Genomic DNA, 18,444 nt, shown 5'->3' with positions numbered 1-18,444 from the left:
GACCTTGGGAGAATTTTTCCAAGTAGTAAATTATGTCAGTCAGGAGAACTACCTTATCTTTAGGGTGGTATTTACTGTAGGAGTGTGGAGACTGCAGCTATAGTCACCTTATACTTAATAGTTAATTGGAGCCAGACATCCTCAGCTGTGGTCTTATCTTGTCCTTTGAGGCATCACAGCTTCACAGGCCAATGCAGGCCTCGGTGGTGGCCAGTGACTCATAGAGGTTCACTTTCTATGAGTCCACTGCCCATCTCCAGACAAGGTGCCTAAGCTTCGGACAACTCATAAGTAAACATGGAAAACCAACTGGTTAATATTAAATCCTGCTCAGAGCCACCATGGGGTAGCCTCTAACACCTCAGCACTGAATGAATGAATGCATGAATGTAAAGGTGCTGTGTGAGTTCAGTAGAAAGATGATTGTGTGAGGTAGGGGTGGTGGCTAAAATTATCTTTAATGTTTTGTTTAATCAAAAAATGGCAAGAGGCAAATGTGACAGATTGATGGTCGTTAGTTCTGGGTGGTAGAAATACAGGAATATTTCTACTTTTTTTGTTTCTTAAAACATGACAAGAAATAGGTCTAGAAAAGGAAAAGGTGTTGTGTTAGTTAATTCTCTCACACACTCCTTTTTAACATGATACAGTTTTTTGCTGTTACAGTGAGGTTGAACCCAGGGCCTTGTCCACGCTAGGCAAGTGCTCTACCACTGAGCTACACCCCAGTGCACATGGTAGCTGGGAAGAGCTTTTCAGAGACATGAATATTTTTATCCTGGGCAATGTGGTTGACTTTCACCAACACTGTGGATCTTAGGCCTAGCCATCAGAGTAGGTCCCATTTGTGTAAGTTGTATTTGGAGTTCAGAACTAATTTCCATGTGCTGTAATTCCCCTCAGTCAGGAGGCCTGTCCAGTCTCCCAACAAAGTCACAAAGCATGGAGGTTCTCTGACCCCCTTGTCTTCAGGAGGCTGGCCTGTGAACCTCTGCGCAGAGTGACGGAGGTAGGAAGCTGCTTCTGCTGCTGGCTCTGTGGCAGAAATGGGACATTGTTCAGTGACACCTGAGCTGCTGACAGGCACACTGTGGCTCTGTTAACGTGCTGCATTTCTAAGAGCGGGTTTTCCTGAGCGGGTTTCCCTGGAGTCTGCCTTTCTAAGGCTCAGCCTCGTGTGACGTCAGTGCTGGTTGGACCTTTGTTGCTGCTCCACCGCTGAGTCTTCATTGTCTGGTTTCTGGTTGCCATCCAGGTGGCTCAGGCTCCTGTGGGCCTGACAAGGAGCAAGCAACTGGTCAGCCTTGGGTAGAATCTGTCTTTGAGTGAGCGCCCGTCTCGGGCCCATTCTGGGGGTGCTCATGAAGTAGCCAGCATGGCAAGCCTGTTGGTAATGCGGTGCTGAAAGGAGAGAGTGGGTTTGTCAGCATAATATGGTCCCCCCCGCAAGGGAAGACGGGAGCCCTGGAGTGTAAGTACAAGCTCACAGTCTGGGCCCTGGAGGGTAGCAGCCTTCACAAGGGGGAAACGTGGGCACACTCCTCTCTTGCTGTTCTCCATGGTATGTTCGGAATCTCGAATCTTCAGATCCTAAGCCAATAAACTGTGCTAGTTAGTTCTATCGTAAATCTCACTGGACAGAAATTTTTTTAATGTGAGAGACAACGTGGCTCACTAGGCAGAACAAGGAAGTAGAGGTTCCTACTAACCTTACTTTAAGAGAAAGACCCAGAAGGCAGTTTTTCGCCCTGGCCCTGGTCCTAGCAGCCCATATCCTTGGATGACTGTGCCATCTGGCCATGGTCCTTGCTTTCCTGGGCACCAAAATGAATAGGCAACACTGAAAAAAGAAAAATAAATAGATTTCTTTTGTTTTGATGTATTTTTCAGGTATCTGTAGTTATTTTTAAAGCTAAGTTGATAAGATTCACATAGATACAGGTATTACTTACCTTTTTTTTTTTTCTCCAGATGGCAAAACTGGGTTTCAAAAGAGTTGACCTTAGCATTGGTAACCCTTAAATCAGCAATGGCTTCCTTCTTTGTACGTGTGAACAAAACCTAGGATATAATTAATTAATACTTATGTGCTGTAAATTTATTTGAATAGTATAAATCACATAGTCACATTGAGCAACTTATCATGAAAACTTTCCTTTTCCTATAAGATATGAAACATGCATTATGGCTAGGAATATTGGACCTTAAAGTCTAGAGTTCTGTTTCTGGTAATACGACAGAGGAAGTATTCTGAAAAACCCTTTCCACTTCAAAGTACTTGAGAATACTGGGCAAATATATATACTATAGGTTTTTAAAATAATGCATACCAAATGATACTGAGTATTTTTCATATATTTTTGCCATTTGTATTTGTTTTTTTCTTTTTCCAATTTTTATTTGGTATTAGTACATGTTTGTGGTACATATGATTGCATTCATTGTGGGGAGTTGGTACCTGTATATAACACCATTATGGCTTGTGTCTAGATGTCCCTCCAAAGCCTCATGCAGTCGTAGGTGGGGCTTCTCAGAGGTGGCTAGAAAATGTGTGATGCTGGGACTTATTCATGGTGTAATACTAGGATTAAGGATGCTAGGATTAGGGGTGTGAGTGCTACCCACCCTAAGAGCAGGTGGCCTGGATAAGATATAAGGGACAGAAAGAGGCTTGTTGTGGGTCACTTGCCTGCTTTTGCTGTCTTCTGCCTTGCATGAACTGTTTCTTCTCTGCAGTGCCTGTCTGCCATGCCACCCTGCCTTACAGCCAACCAACTATGGACTGAAACCTCTACAAACTGTGAACCAAAATAAATCTTTCCTTCTTTAACTTGTGGGTGTTGGCTATTTTGTCTCAGCAAGGAGAAAAGTAACTAAAATAAATACATGTTAATTCTTTTTTCATTCCTTTCCCTTTTCCCCGTCCTTTTGTCTCTTTTAAAAAATTATTAATTAAATTTGTTGGTACACTTTAGGTATACATAGTGAGCATTTTCATTACCTCCCTCCGTCTCTTGTTCTCCTTTCCATTTGTATTAGTTCTTTTGAGAATTGTCTATTCAGATGATTCTCCCATTTTTATTTGTTTTTATTCGTTTATTTTTTGATACTAGGGATTGACCCCAGGACCTTGGTACATACTGAGCCAGTGCTATATCAGTGCACATCCCCAACCCCTTTTGCCCATCTAAAAATTGTACTCTTATTTGCTGTTTCTTTGAGTTCCTTACATGTTCTGGATCTTAATCCTTTGTCAGATAGACAATTGGCAAATATTTTCTCCTATTTTGTAAGTCATCTCTTTCCTTTGTTGTTTTGTTTCTTTGCTTGGCAGAAGATTTTTAGTTTGATGTAATCCCATCTGTTAATTTTTGTGTTTGTTTCCTATGCTTTTGGGGTCATGTAAAAATCATTCCTTATATCAATGTCTTGAAGTATTTCCTTTATTTTCTTCTCATAGTTTCAGGGTTTCATGTTTTAGATTTAGGTCTTTGATCCATTTTGAGTGGAGTTTTGCACAGGGTGAGAGATAAGGGTCAAGTTTCAGTCTTCTGCATGTGGGTACCCAGTTTCCCCAGCACCGTTTGTTGAAGAGGCGATCCTTTTTCCACCGTGAAGGTACAGTGATAGCGAGGTCATGTCAACTGAAGCCATGAATCCTTGGATTCTGGAAGAGCAATGTGTCCCAAGCAAAGTGGATAAAAAGTCTATATTTACATGCAGCACGGTGAAACTATGAAACACCAAGGAGCAAGATACAGGTCATATAAGCTGCTAGAGGGAAAACAGCGTACCTGTAAGGAATGACAAATTGACAACAAATTTCACAACAGCTGACAACAGCCAGGGGAGGGTGGAGTGATATCGACAGAGCACAGAAAGCTCATCATAACCTCTTCAGAGGTGGCGCTATTAGACAAATCCTCTTACTGCATAGGCATAGTTGGACGGTGCTTTACACAGGCATTCTATATACATGTTCTGTTTGTTCTAAAAGCTTTTAAGCTTCCCCAAAGATGTCCTTGTCCCCAGGCCTGGAGTCTGTGATTATGTTACCTTAAATGGCTAAAGACGTGGTTAAGTGAAGGATGGCAAGGTGGGGAGATTGTCCTGGATCATCCAACGTGTTAGTCAGCTGTTCATCCCTATAACGTACACCTGAGACAGTCAGTTTAGAACGAGGACGGGTTTATTTCTGCTGCCTGCTGCTTGTGTGGGTGCAGTGCATCAGGGTGGGGCCAATTTACATCATGGCAGCTGGAAAGGGAAGGAAAGGGAGGAGAGGCCTTTGGTCCTGTTGTCTCCTTTGAGGATGTACCCGCAGTGCCCTCGGACCATCTCCACCTCTAAGTTTCCACTATTTTTTTTGTACTGGGGTTGAACCCAGGGCTTTTGCACTTTTACGTACTTGGTGCTTTTTAATTTTTTTTTTTTTTTAAATTTTGAGACAGAGTCTTGCTTGGTTGTCCAGGCTGGGCTGGAATCTGTGGTCTTCCTGCCTCAACTTCCCAGAGTCTTGGGATTATAGGTGTGCCCCCTGACACCAGGCTGATTTCCACTGTCTCTCAACAGTGCCATGCTGGGCACGCTCAGCCTTTGACACAGGGCCTTGCGGCACACTTGGACCAAGACTGCGGCGTGCAGGTGGGCTCCATACAGTCACAGAAGGCAGGAGGTGGAAGGCCCGAGCTGCGGGACGCGGGCAGCCTCTGGAAGCTGGAAAAGCAAAGAACGGATTCTGCCCGTCAGCAGAACTCACCCCGCCCGGCCGCTCAGATGTTAGCCTAGCGGAGATTTCTGATCTCCAGAGCGGTAACATGGTACATGTGCATTGTATAAGCTACAAACAACAGTTTCTGGTAATTTGTTCCAGTAGCCATAGGAAGTCAGTACAACTTTATTCAAATGTAATTTCCATATCATAGAATCAACTCACTTAAAAATATGCAAGTTAGAGTTTTTATTATATTTACAAAGTTGTCCACCTAAACATTTTTGGAAGAGGAGTCAAAAGCGTTCTATGGAATGAAACCAAGTGATCTTTGGGTCAGGCAGTGCTCTGCTCGGGGTGCTGATGCAGGGAACCAGTGCGGTTTTCGTCCATGGAGTCTGCGGCCCTGTACCTAATGCCTGCTTGCAGGACCGCCGCCGACAGTCAGCTTTGCTGTTCGTTCTTTTTTATCTTAGCGGGGAGCTTTTTCTTGTAAACTTTTTGTTGTGTTTCCCTCAATAGTATTTCAAATGTGTATTTTTTGAATTGACCTCAAACTGCTTGACTTTAGCTGTCAAATGTATAAATGTTTAAATTTCTAATCTATTGCCAAGATGCCACAGAATCTCTACAGCTTGTATAAACTTCCTGATGAAAGGATAAGAAATGTGTTTTGTTTTGTACATTTTTCATGAACTGACTGACTGTATAACCCTCTGCTTCAAGAGATCATTCTGTATGAAAGAAAATGCCTCCATGTCGTGGGGTGGTCACGGTTACTAAGTGTCCCACTGTGAGTTGTTTTGTGTGTAATGACGTGTGGGGAGGGCTTCTGATCCTTTGATCATCCAAAATAAGCCATTTTCAGGCCCATTTTATTTTCTTTATTTTTTGTAGTGTTAGAGATTGAACACCGGGCCTCAGACATGCTAGGCAAGTGCTGTACCACTGAGCTATATTCCCCTTACCCCATTTTAACATTTTAAAGTGTGTGTGTGTACAGATATAAACCCGTCTGTATATCCTACAGGCATGCACACACACCTCAGCTGACATATTATAGATCTTCCGAATGACTTATATTAGAAAAATTTCATGCTTTCTCTCCTTCAGCAATTCAAGCCCAAGCCCCATTGTGACCTACACTGTCTTTTACCCTTTTTATTCCTTAGGCAGGAGACACTGCCTGCCCGGTTAGTGGGGGATGCATGATCTTCTCCACAAAGATTGTTTTTGCTTAAGATAACACAGAAACTCATTTATACTTTGGCGTATCCCCTTTTCAGTAATGACAGTGACCCCATTATACCTAAAAGCGAGCACAAATGCACAGCATTAAGGAAGAGAAGAAACTAAAACCAAAGCAAAGAGCACCCTTCGCTGTGCTGTGGTGCTGGCTCCAAGTGGCCTCACAGAGCGCCTTCACACAAGGTCCCTTGTAGTCATGACAGGCGGCAAGCATCATAAACCTGGCTAAGCGTGGGCAAGAGCAAGGTCACCGCGTGACTTACAATACCAAGCACCCTTTCTTGGTTCTGGCTTTGTCTTGGGCTAGTCTCCTTCCATCTGGAAAGATTTAGTGAGGTTCTCAGTCTTCCAGTTGCCTTTCTTTCTTTCTTTTTTTCTTTTTTTTTTTTTTGGTACCGGGAATTGAACTCACGACCTTGTGCTTGCCAGGCAGGCGCTGTGCCACTGAGCTAAATCCCCAGCCCCTGCCTTGCTTTCTGACAGCATCTCAGGCAGTAAGCCCCACTTCCTTCAGCCTCCTGCTAATGTTCCCACCAGAGCCAAGTTTGGCTGCAGGGATCTCTGGGACCCCCTTTCTGAGATGCCTTGCTGAGAGCCCTGCAAGTATCTCCCTGACTCTGCAGATCTGATGTCTTCCCCTGCTGTGTGCTCCTACTGGCTTTTGGCTGAAGGACATCCGCATCTTTAAGAAAAACCGTCACAGAAAGACAAGCATCGCATGACCTCAGTCCTATGTAGAATCTGAAACAGTTGATCTCATCGAACAGCAGTCACCAGAGGCTGGGAGGAGGAGGGACGAGGAGAGGCGGTCTGCAGGCTCTGAGCGTTGCTTAGGAGGGAACAGGAACATTTGGAGTGCACAGCAGTGTGAATACAGATAAAGTATAGTGCATTTTTTAAAAGCTAGAGGGATTTTGAATGTTTTCACCATAAAGAAATGATAATCATTAGAGGAGATAGATATGTTTATGCTGACTTGAACATTACATATTGTATCCATGTACCAAAACATCACATGATACCCTATAAATATGTATAACTTTTAACTATTAGTTTAAAAATATGATATGAAATGATGTAAAAACTACTTGGCTACTGGTTAAAAAATTCACTGAAAGGCTGGGCGTGGTGGCACATGCCTGTAATCCCAGCATTTGGGAGGCTGAGGCAGGAGGATCCTTGTGAGTTTGAGACCAGCCTGGGCTACAAAGTGAGCTCAGGGCCAGCCTGAACTGCATAGAGAGACCCTGAATATTTTGGAAGGCACAGCTGTTGTTCCTCAGACAACTGTGTGTGTTCGTGTACAGATTCTGCCTGGTTTATTTAGTGCTTCTTGAATTATAAGCAGAATTGGCCTCATAATTCGTGTCTCAGTGCAGATATGCAAATACGGGACTCCTTCCTCAGACTGTATTGAAAACTTTAAGATGGTGACAGCACAGTATGAAATCCAGGAGGGCCCTCTGAGCACGGGCCCTGGGCTGGCTGCACTGGTCACATACCAGGATATTGGCCCTGACTGGGAGACACTCTCTGTCAGCTCTTCTGCTCCAGGGGACTGACCCAGCGATGAGGACAAAGAACCAGTGCTTTCCAGTCTTCTTCTGGCCCACCCGACTGGCCTTGTTTTATCCTTTATTTTTTACAAATTTAATTTAAACAGTTTAAAATTGTGGTAAAGTGCATGTAACAAAATTTATGATCTTAACAATTTGTCAATGCACAGTTGAGTGGCATTAAGTACATTCACATTGCTGTGAAGACATCACCACCATCTGTCTTCAAACTGGACCTTTGTGCTGGATTAACTAATGGTCAGTTTGTGACACCCAGCGGAACCAAACCAGTGTGGTTCTGGGTGTGGAAGGCCAACCTGAGGACTGTCGTCAATAACATAAAAGGAGAGCTGGAGGGTGGTGTGCTGTTGATTCTCCTGGAGGAGCTTGTCCTGCTGGTTCTCCTGATATGAACTCAGCTGTTCTCACTGTTGGAGGAGTTCAGGTCCTCCCTATCACTGAGGATGGCTGAGGTTCTCTTGGGGAGAGCTCTGGTCCTTACCTTGAGCATTATTTCCTGGTTCCAGTGTGGATTCCTCAGCCTGCTGTCACAGATCTTTCATCCCGCTGGTGCAGACTTTTTAGCTTCAGCCACTGGCCTTTGCGCCTTCCCAGGGCAGATCCTTGTTACATACTCGTATGAGACATTGTCATGAGCTCTAGGTCTTCAACTGGACTCATGCAGGATACTGCTCTGGCATCCAGGGCCTCAGTTGGATTCCTTGGGTCTGTAGTGCACGGACAGATCTCCTGTACTCTTTTACATTTGACTCTTCAGGGGAATATCATAAAATAATCCTATAAATTATGTATCCTGTATTAAACCCTTTCCCTTGTAAACCCTAAGACATACTCTATACTCATGAAACACTAACTCTCATTCCCCCAAGCCCTCTGGCCTTGGAAACCATTATTCTGCTTTCTTTCTCTGTGAATTGGACTATTTGTCATGCTTTTCATGTAAGTAAAATCACAGAGAATCTGTCCTTTTGTGTCTGACTTACTTCATTCAGCATAACATCCTCAAGGTCCACGCACACTGTGGCATGTGCTGGAACTTCCTTCCTCTCCGAGGCTGAATAATGTCCCATTGTGAGGACATACAACACTCTGCTTGTTTTCTCTTGTTTCGACCATCCACGGACCTTACATTGCTCCTGCTCTTGGCTATGGTGAGTGGTGCTGCTGTGAACATGGGGGGACCAAGGTCTTTTTAAGACTTTGCTTTCGCATCTTTTTGGTCCATACCTGAAATAGGGTTTCTGGATCACACGGTAATTCTTTTTGACTCTTTGAGGGGTCTCCATGCTGCTGTCCACGAGGCTGTAGCACTTACAGCTGCACCAGCAGTGCGCAAGGGTCCCGGTTTCTCCACACCCTCACAACACTGGGTGTTTTCTGGTTTGGGGGCTTTAGCGGGGGTGTTGGATAGCACCCTAACGGGAGAGCTGGTGTCTCACTGATTTTGATTTGCATTCCCCTGATAAGAATTCACACTGAGCTTTTCTTCTAAATTGACTTGTGATTGCTTACAGCCACTACTCTTTCTCTTTCCAAGAAAGGAGATGAAGCTGCTGGAGCAGTCGGGTTCCCTGAAAGGCACCCTGAGTGTGGAACAGCAGCTGTCCCTCATCAGTGGCTGCGCCAACATTGCAGAAGCAGTAGAGGGCGCCATACACATTCAGGTGAGCGGGACATCGGCATCCAGGGTGTGGGGTGGAGACTGCTTCCTTCCCATCTGAAAGTTCAGGACATGGTGAGCCCTCCAAGTGGCAGGCAGCAGGGTCCTCAAAACATCCCCATAGAGGTTCTTAGAAAACTACTATGATAAGCTTATATCTTAGAGGTGTTATAATTTTGAGCAAAAATAGTGAGAAATGAAGGTTATAGTCTTTTTGTTGTTGTTGGTACCGGGAATCAAACTCACGACTTTGTGCTTGCCAGGCAGGTGCTGTGCCGCTGAGCTATATCCCTGGCCTGAAAGATTATGTTCTTGTTCTCATATACAATTTAATAAAAGCTTAACGAAATCTAAAAGAAAACCTTTCACTTGTGTTTAGCCTCTCCAACAACTTTGCTTAATAAAGAGGAATCCTCACAGGCACTGTTACCTGGGCTGCAGGGGAGCTGGGGCAGCTCTAGGGTTGGAGCTCCATGACCTTCCCAGGAATCCATCCTGCAGGTCCTGTGCCTGCAGGCTTTGCTGTCCTAGAACCCAAGGGATAACGTTCTCTTCTAAAAGGGCACCATTACTGTTGTAGTATTTAAGCAAATTTACCTAAAACTCAGATCATTATTCCCAGTACCCCTCCTGGATATTTTGTATGCTGTGAGTCATACATTTCATGTTGCTCCTAGGATGATATTCTAACTGAGAATTTGGGAGCAAACCAAAAAGGCAGTGTGTGTTTTATGGTCAGCTGCTGCTCTGTGATTAAGGTCAAAATAGAAGAGATGGAGGTTCTAGGTCTTTGTGGCTCTAAAGTTTCTCTAGTCCCTTTAAGACATGTGTATCGAGATAGATCATAAGGCGAGGACTGTTTTTAATTCCTGTTATCTTTCCAGTATACAACAGTACCTCCTTGTTATTGACCTACAGTTAATGCAGTCCAAAAGTATTAAAAGTTTTGACTCTTTCAAGAAGGAGACCACATTCATGTCACTTTTAGAGTAGAATGGTAAGAATCTCTTACCATTCCTAGTTTGTAAATTCAACTTTATCATGAAAAAATACAGTATGTGTAGGGTGAGTCCTCCCTCCGGGACCAGGCCTCTCCTGGGGGTTAGAACATGGCCACAGTGGGTGAAGGGCGAGTGTCCTCTATCTCTCCATGTGCTGAAGGCCCCTGCAGGGGATCGGAGGCTCCTGTAGTGTGAACTTCCCAAAGAAGCTTCTTCACATGAAGAAGCTTCTTCATGTGAATTTAGCTTTCAAGGCAGGTGTACGCTTCTCACGTTGGGCACCAGGGGAAGTGGCAAAGGCAGGTGGGCATCCTTTGCCTTAGAGCGTGTGGTTCAGACCCACACTTAGGTCAGGTGGCCTTGGGGCACTTTGTACTTAGCACCTGTTTGGCTTTGACAAGTTCCTTACCTTGTAGACTCCACTTATGAGGTGGTAGCTACAGTCCTGGGATGATGTGAGAGTTTCCGTGGGCTCATATCAAAGCTGACTCTGCTGAAAGACAGGCCTCCATTTTTCCAGTGAAGGTTAACTGGATGTAGTCACCCTTCAGTACCCAGAATACCAAATCAGATGCTCGGGACCCTTACATAAAGTGGCGTAATGTCTGCATAGCTCCTGTGTACATTCTCTTTGCATCCTCCCTAGATGAACTGTAATACCTAATAGAATGTAAACAGCTGTTATACTGTACTGTTTAGGGAATAATGACCAGAAAAATTGTCTGACATGTTCAGTGTAGGTTCAGCTTTTTTCCTGAATATTTTCCATCTGTGGCTGGTTGAATCTGTGGATATGGACCACGATATGGAGGGCTGACTGCTATAATAGTTAAATGGAGGAGTGTCGTACTGTACACACATAAGATCTAACTTGTTTGGTCATGAAGTGTGGTCTGGGATATGAGTACGTCATGTATTACTGGAATATTCACAAGATGCTTTGGTTCAGACTAGTCTGGCCTCTGTAACTCGTGAGAGTTGTTTCTTGAGTCTCTCTAGTTTCCCAGAGCCTGGTGTCTTTGCTTCCTCAGAGACATTCAGTAGATGGGGCTTGTGGAATCCGTCTGTGCTGCTGGCATTGGGAATTTTATCTACATTCTTAATTACTAACTCCCTGATGTGTAGGTATATTTTTCTTTCTGTAGGAGGATACTTATGGTTCCAAAACATGACAATTTGCTATGCTGCTTTTAAAAATTCATCTTTATAAAGCTTATTTACAAATTTCCCATCACTAGCAGGTGTGAAGTCATGCCCCAGGAATAATGAAAATATCTTTTTTTTTTTTTTTTTTTTTTGAGACAACATCTTGCTATGTTGTTTGGGCTGGTCTTGATCTCCTGGGCTCAAGTGATACTTCTGCCTCCAAATGCTGAGACCAGAGGCATACACCACTATATCCAGCTTATGTTAAATTTCTTTGCCCTTCCTATTTTTAAAAAATAGACTATCAAATGATTTCTGTAAACATATAAAATTAGCATGATTGAATTAGTTTAGGCTAATGTGACTTCAAATAGTATATTGTTTTTCAAAAAATGGAAAACCCTGCATAATATGAGAACATCAAAATGTCTTGAAATACAAGGTGAGTCCTTCTTTTAAGGGATAATTTTAGAGGCGAATATGCTACTTTATCAGGTTCTGAGAGTGCTTAACACAGTACTTGGCACATGGAAAATGCTGCATAAATGGCCATTGTTTTATGATATGGCCTTTTTTGTAGAGTTTTGGTAATGAACAAATGACATGGAGCAAAATAATGGTGTTTCATGCACAGTAGGTGCTGAAAACTGTGTTTCTCCAAGGCCTGGCTCTGTGTCATGGGTTAAGTGAATGTGCTTACGTGTTGAGCCTCATCTCATCTGTTACGCAAAATAGCACTGAGGCAGGAGTAGGAGAGGAAAGAAGAGGAGGAGGATGCAAACTAACTCGGGAAACTTGTTAAAAATCTGTTGGCCCTGTGTAAAGGCTTCTTTCTGGATTGATCTGGGTGTCTATGAGACTTTGTTTATAGTAAACTTTGAAGCCAGATAATGTGAGTTTTCCAAATTTGTTGTAACTATTCTAGTTCCTTTCCTTCACTTTTTTTTTGGAGACAGGGTCTTGCTATGTAGCTTTGAATTCACTATGTAGCCCAAGCTGGCCTTGAACTTGTGGTGATCCTCCTGCCTCAGCTTCCTGAGTGTTAGGATTACAGTCATGTGCCACTACACCTGGCTTGCTTTATATTTTAAAATCAGGATGTTAATTTCTAAAAAAAAGAGAAAGAAAATAATTCCTGCTGAGATTTTGATTGATGTTCTGGTGAATTTGTAGAGCAGTTTAAGAGATAATTGGCATCTTGACAAAATTGAATTTTCTAAAGAACATGTTATAGCTCTTCATTTATAGTATTTAGTCTTTAAGAATTTCTCCATTTTACAGTTAGTTATCATACAGATCCTGCACATATTTCATTAGATCTGTACATATGTATTTAATGATTTTAATGCCATTATAAATAGTACAGTAAAATTTTTCAATTTCCAGTTTACCATTAGTATATAGAAATACAATTAAGTTTTGTGTGTATTGACCTTGTATCCTATAACCTTGCTAAACTCATTCATTAGTTCTCATCAGTAGCTTTTTTTTGTAGAGTTTTTGGATTTTCTATATAAACTCATGCCTGTGAATGAGTTTTATTTCTTCTCTTACAAATGATATGACTTTTTCTTTTGGTAGTGGGAATCAAACTCAGGACCTTTCGCTTGCCAGGCTGGCGTTGTGCCACTGAGCTGTATCCCCAGCGCATGACTTTTATTTATTTATTTTTAGCTTATTGAACTGGCTGGGCTATCTAGTGCTGTTAAATGGGAGTATAAAATCAAATATCCAGCTTTACTCCTGATTACTACAGGGAAAGCATTCTTTCACTGCTAATTGTGATGTCAGAGTTCCTCTTTTTTTGATGCCTTTTATCAGGTTAAGGAAGTCTCCTTTAATTCCTAGTTTGTTAAGATTTGGTAGCATGAATGGATGTTGAACTTTGAATTTTGTCAAATATGTTTTCTTTCTCTACTAATATGATCTTGTGTAACCCTTTTTGTCTATTGTTATGGTGATTTTTTCTCCCAGGTGGTCAGGATTCAACTTAGGACCTTCCACATTTGACGAATGTTACTGGCTTATTTTAGACTCTTGAACAAACCTACACACCCACAATCAACCTCACTTGGTCATGATGGTTTCTCATTTTTTGTATTTTTTGGGTTCAGTTTGCTAATATTTGTTGAGAGATCTTATCTATCTATGTTTATGAGAAATAGTGGTCTGAAGTTTTATTTCCTTGTCATTTTTCAGCTGGTTTTCCTATCACACTAGTCTTATAAATGAGTTAGAAAATATTATCTCCTTTTCTGTCTCCTGGAAGAGCTTGTGTGGGATTGATTTTATTTCTTTTTAAATGTTTTGAAGCATTTACCAAGGAAACTATCTAGGCTTCAAGTTTTATGATTTGGAAGACTTTAATGAATTCAGTGTAGATACAGGACTATTTGGGTTATCTATTTCTATCTGAATAAACTTTGAAAGGTTTTATTTCTCAAGGAATTTTTGAATTTATAGGGATAACTTTATTGATAACATTTTAATGTCTAGAGTTTGTATTGGTATTTCTTCTTTATTCATGATACTAATTTTTGTTTTCTGTTTTTTTCCTGAAGTAGTTATATCAGTTTTACTAATACTTTGAAAAAAATAGGTTTTGGTCTCATTGATTTTTCTCTAATGTTATTTTTTATATTATATATATACTTATATGTATTTTTATATTTCACTGATTTCTGCTATCGGCTTTATTTTCTTCCTTCTGTTTCTTTTGGATTGTCTTCCTTTTCTCAGGTATAACCTTAGAAAATTTTACAGGCTTGAGGCCTATATTTTTTTAATATAAGCATTTAATATACATTTATACTTTAGAGCTATTTCCCACAAATTTTGATATATTATTTTTACTGTCATTGGATTAAAAGTACTTCCTGATTTCTCTGTGACTCTTTTACTCATAGAAAACTTAGAAACATATTGTTTAATTTATAACTTTTGGGGTGCTTTCCAGATATCTTGTTATTGATTTTTAACTTAATTTATGGTCCAAGAACATGCTTTATATTATTTTAATTTGATTAAGTTTGTTGAGGTGTGTTTTATAACCTAGCACATGATCTATCATGGTAAATATTCTGTATATAGTTGAATGTGCATTCTGTTGTTATTGGATGGAGGAAACAATAATATCTACTAGGTCAAGTTGCTTTACAGTGTGGTTCAGGAGTTCTCTATCCTAATGGATTTTCTGTCTGCTTGTTTACCGATTGAGAGAAAGATGGTGAAATCTTCAGCTATAACTATGGATTCATTTTTCAGTGAATCCAATCCAAGAATATAGCTGGATCTTGCTTTTATATACCATCGGACAGTCTTTGCTCTTTAATTAGTGTTTGGGTCATTACATTTAATGTAATTATGGATTAGGTTTGACTTCAACATACTGTCTTGCTCAGTGTTTTCCATTTGTTCCTTCTTAAATATCTCCCTGTCCTCCTTTTTGGCTGGATTTTGGAGTGGGTATATTTTATAATTTAATCTTATTTTATTGACTGACTTGTTATTTATACCTCTTGTTTTTTTTGGTGATTACCATAGGGTTTATAAAACCATTTTTAAATTAATCACAGTCTCCATGTATTATATAAGAGGCTTACAATGGTATGCTCTCCATTTCTTCTATTTTTTTGTACTGTTACCAGATTCTCCTTTTACATATCCTATAAGACAACATAGTTTTCTTCACACAGTCAACTTTTAGTGTGATTAAAATTAAATTAAATTTACCTTCATTTTTACCATCCCAAACTCCTTTTTTATTTGTGTAAATCAAAATTTTGCTTGGTATTTTCTTTCTGCCTGAAAGACTTTACTGCTTCTTATAGAGCAGGTCTGCTTATAAGGAATTCTCTTTGCTTTTGTTTAAGAAAAACATTTCTCCACAATTTTTCCTTCATTTTTAAATGACTGCTGTGTGTCGAATTTTCTGGTGAAGGTTTTTTCCTCTTTCAGTTCTTTTAAGATGTCAATGGATTGTCTTCTGGTTTGTTTCTGAAAGGTTTGTTTTAATTCTTATCTTTATTTCTCTGTATATAATGTGTTCTTTTTTCTCTGTCTTACATCAAGATTTTCAAGCTGTGTTTTTAGCAATTTGAATATGGTGTGTGTGTGTGTGTGTGTGTGTGTCTGTGTGTGTTTGGTATTTGTCCTGCTTGGTGTTCTTGGATGACCTTGTTGGATTTGTAGATTTGTTTTTGTTGGAAGTATCTCTTCAAATTTTTTTCTGCCTTATTTTCTTTTCTTGTTCTGGGATTACAATTACATATATATTACCATATTTCGTGGTTTCTGCAATCTTTAAACGCTCCATCCCTTCCTTCCTTCCTTTCTTCTATCTTCAGTTATGATGAGTCTTTCTTCATCTATGTAGAGTCTGCTAATGAGGCTGTGTGTGTTATTTGTTACTGTGTAATGAAACTTAGTGGCTTAAAGAGACAGTCAACATATACTATGTTGAGAATGCCTTGACTGACTAGGTCTGGCTTTAGCTTTTTTTTTTTTTTTTTAACATTAATTCTTGCCCGGGCTGCTATTATGCAAGGCTTGGTTTGGTCAGATGGACCATTCTCAAGATGGATCCTTCAGCTGGCTGCCAGATTAGTAGGTAGGAGTTCATATCCCCATGCCTTGTGAACTCAATCCCTGCAGACCTCTCCTTAGGATTGGCTCTTGGTGGGTGGGGATTTAGCTCAGCAGCACAGCGCCTGCCTGGCAAGCGCAAGGCCATGAGTTCGATTCCTGGTACCGGAAAAAACAACAACCACCCCCCTGCAAAAAACAAAACAAAACAAAAAAAGGATTGGCTCTCATGGTATTGTCCCCTATGAACCATTCCATGGGTCTGTGTAGATATCTTCATGACATGATGACAGATGAGTAGTGGAGACCACATGGCAAAAACTGCCATGTCTTCCATGACCAACTCTTGGAAGTCATACCTACAGTGTCCTATAGGTTACACTAACCAGGCCAATTCAGCATTGCAGAGGCATGAATTCCAGGAGGTTGGGGTCACTGGGGGATGTCTTGGAGGCCAGCCGCCACACTGTCAAACCAGTGTTTATCTTTGTTACTGACATTTTCATTTCTTGCATAAATTTCCCATTTTTCACTTTGCCACTAAAACACTTAACATATTGCCTCAATTCCTTGTCTGATAGTTCTAATGTCTTAGTATTTCTGAGTCTAGTTCTATGGATTGTTTCATTTACTGACAAGGGATAGTTTATTGTTTTTTTTTCCCCCTTTCTTTGTTTCTCTCTTTCTTTTTTTGCATTTCTTATAATTCTTCATTGAATATTGACATTTCTTTTTCTGCTAGATTGTTTGTGTGGGGGACTGAATCAATCTACTTAAAATGTCAGGTGCAGTTCTATTTTGTTGTTTTCATGGTTACTATGGGCCCCACTATCAGCTTCAAACATTCTGAACTATCATGTGCTAAAGGTGGGGTCTTGCTGATTTCTGAAATGCCCTCAAACCATCTTTTCTACTGTTCCCATACGAAGCACTTGGCTTCCTTTAAAGCTAATCTTTTTTTAGCAACCAAGATTGCCATGGCCCCAAATTCTCAGATGCTTCCTTTCTGATGAAACTGTAAACCTTTTACATTTGCTTTTTGCTTCTGATTGTCACTGAAGATCTGGCTGAAAACAGCCAAGAGTACCCATGTCACAGCCTGAACATGGGACTGCTTTGAAATTTCCACTGCCAGATTAATTAGTCTGCCATCGTTAATCTCAGCCTCTCATAAAAGTCTCAGGACATGCAGAAAATGTAGACAAATTTTCTGCCAGAGCATAATGCACATTGCCTCTAGTTCAACTGCTAATTGAGTCCTTATTCTGAACTGAAACTTGCTGTACCTGGCTTTCATTGACTGCACTTTTTTGAGCATTCTGGTCTTCTAAGCTCTGACCAGAATTTCCCATCAAGCTTGGTTTACAGCATTGTAGGACTTTGCTACCCAGCCTATCCAAAACTGTTCCAAATTCCTCCTGCAAACCACTTCCAAAGGCTTCTGAACCACATGGTCAGATAGAGTCACAGCAGTGACCGTACTTGCCATTCCAAAATCTGTCTTAATGACTTTCCCATCTCTGGACACAGTTCCCAACACCCACAACTTAAAGGAGAAGAGGTTTATTTTGGCTCACAGTTTTATCTCATGGTTGTTTGCTCCAAGGCAGAAAGAGGATGGCAGAGAAAGAGATGCTCAACCCAAGGTAGCCAGAAAGCAGAGACAGAAGGGAGGAGCCAGGGATTAGAATACACCCTTCCAATTTACACCCCCAGTCACCCACCTCCTTATAGCACATTAGCTACTGAACTAATCAGTGGGTGAATATGGTGATGAGCATATGCCCATGTGATTCAATCACATTCCACACACTGAGGCTTTGGGGGAACATATTAGGTCTAAACCATTGCAGCCATCAAGGTCTCCCGTTTCTGTTGGGTGAGTCTTGTATCGGAGAAAGTTTCTTATGTCTTATCAGCAGTCAGATTTACCTTGACTTCAGGAAAGACCACATTCACATAAGTTTTATTACATCATATTTTTATGATTGGTAGTTATTTTTACTAATATCTTACCGTCCCAAACTCACAAGAAAAAGCAGTATGTATTGGGTTTGGTATTACCTGTAGTTTCAGGCATCCACTGGGGGTCTTGAAACTTATTCCTTGTGGATAAGGGGGAACTGTATTTGGTTTTTCTATGCCTTCAGTTGTAATGAGCTAAAGAACAGTCAAGCTTTTGTAATTTATCTGACTTTTTCTTGATTTTAGGGTGGAGCAGTGCTCTTCCATGCTCTCTATGTCCTAGGCAGAAGTAGAATCCTATGAGTTCTTTATTATCTTTAATTTTATAAACTGGGACATAATTTCCATATTTATTTATTTTTTAATTTTAAAGAGTAAAAGAAGGATAACATAATAATAGGAGGGGCTTACCAAATTACAGACAAAGTGGTAGGAAATTATCAATGGTTATTGTTTTACATATTGTTATCTATAAGGTAGTTTCTCAGGAAAACAAATAGACAAATGATAGTGAGTTACAGACAAAAGAGGTAGGAGATTATCAATAGTTGT

General features: G+C 40.8%; 1 protein-coding gene across 1 annotated transcript in view; it reads left to right on the top strand.

The window, feature by feature from the left end:
• Cryl1 (crystallin, lambda 1) overlaps window positions 1-18,444 on the top strand; it is a gene marked incomplete at its 5' end in the record, with an annotated part of 133,014 nt that overhangs the window by 38,046 nt on the left and 76,524 nt on the right. The window contains 1 exon segment of the mRNA XM_013505481.1: window positions 9,074-9,200. Coding sequence (XP_013360935.1) covers window positions 9,074-9,200 — 127 coding nt within the window.

Source organism: Chinchilla lanigera, unplaced genomic scaffold (genome assembly GCF_000276665.1).
Source record: "Chinchilla lanigera isolate Chin_1 unplaced genomic scaffold, ChiLan1.0 scaffold00096, whole genome shotgun sequence".
NCBI lineage: Eukaryota > Metazoa > Chordata > Mammalia > Rodentia > Chinchillidae > Chinchilla > Chinchilla lanigera.
Note: the sequence above shows the minus strand (reverse complement) of the source record. Positions and strands in the feature narration are given on the sequence as shown.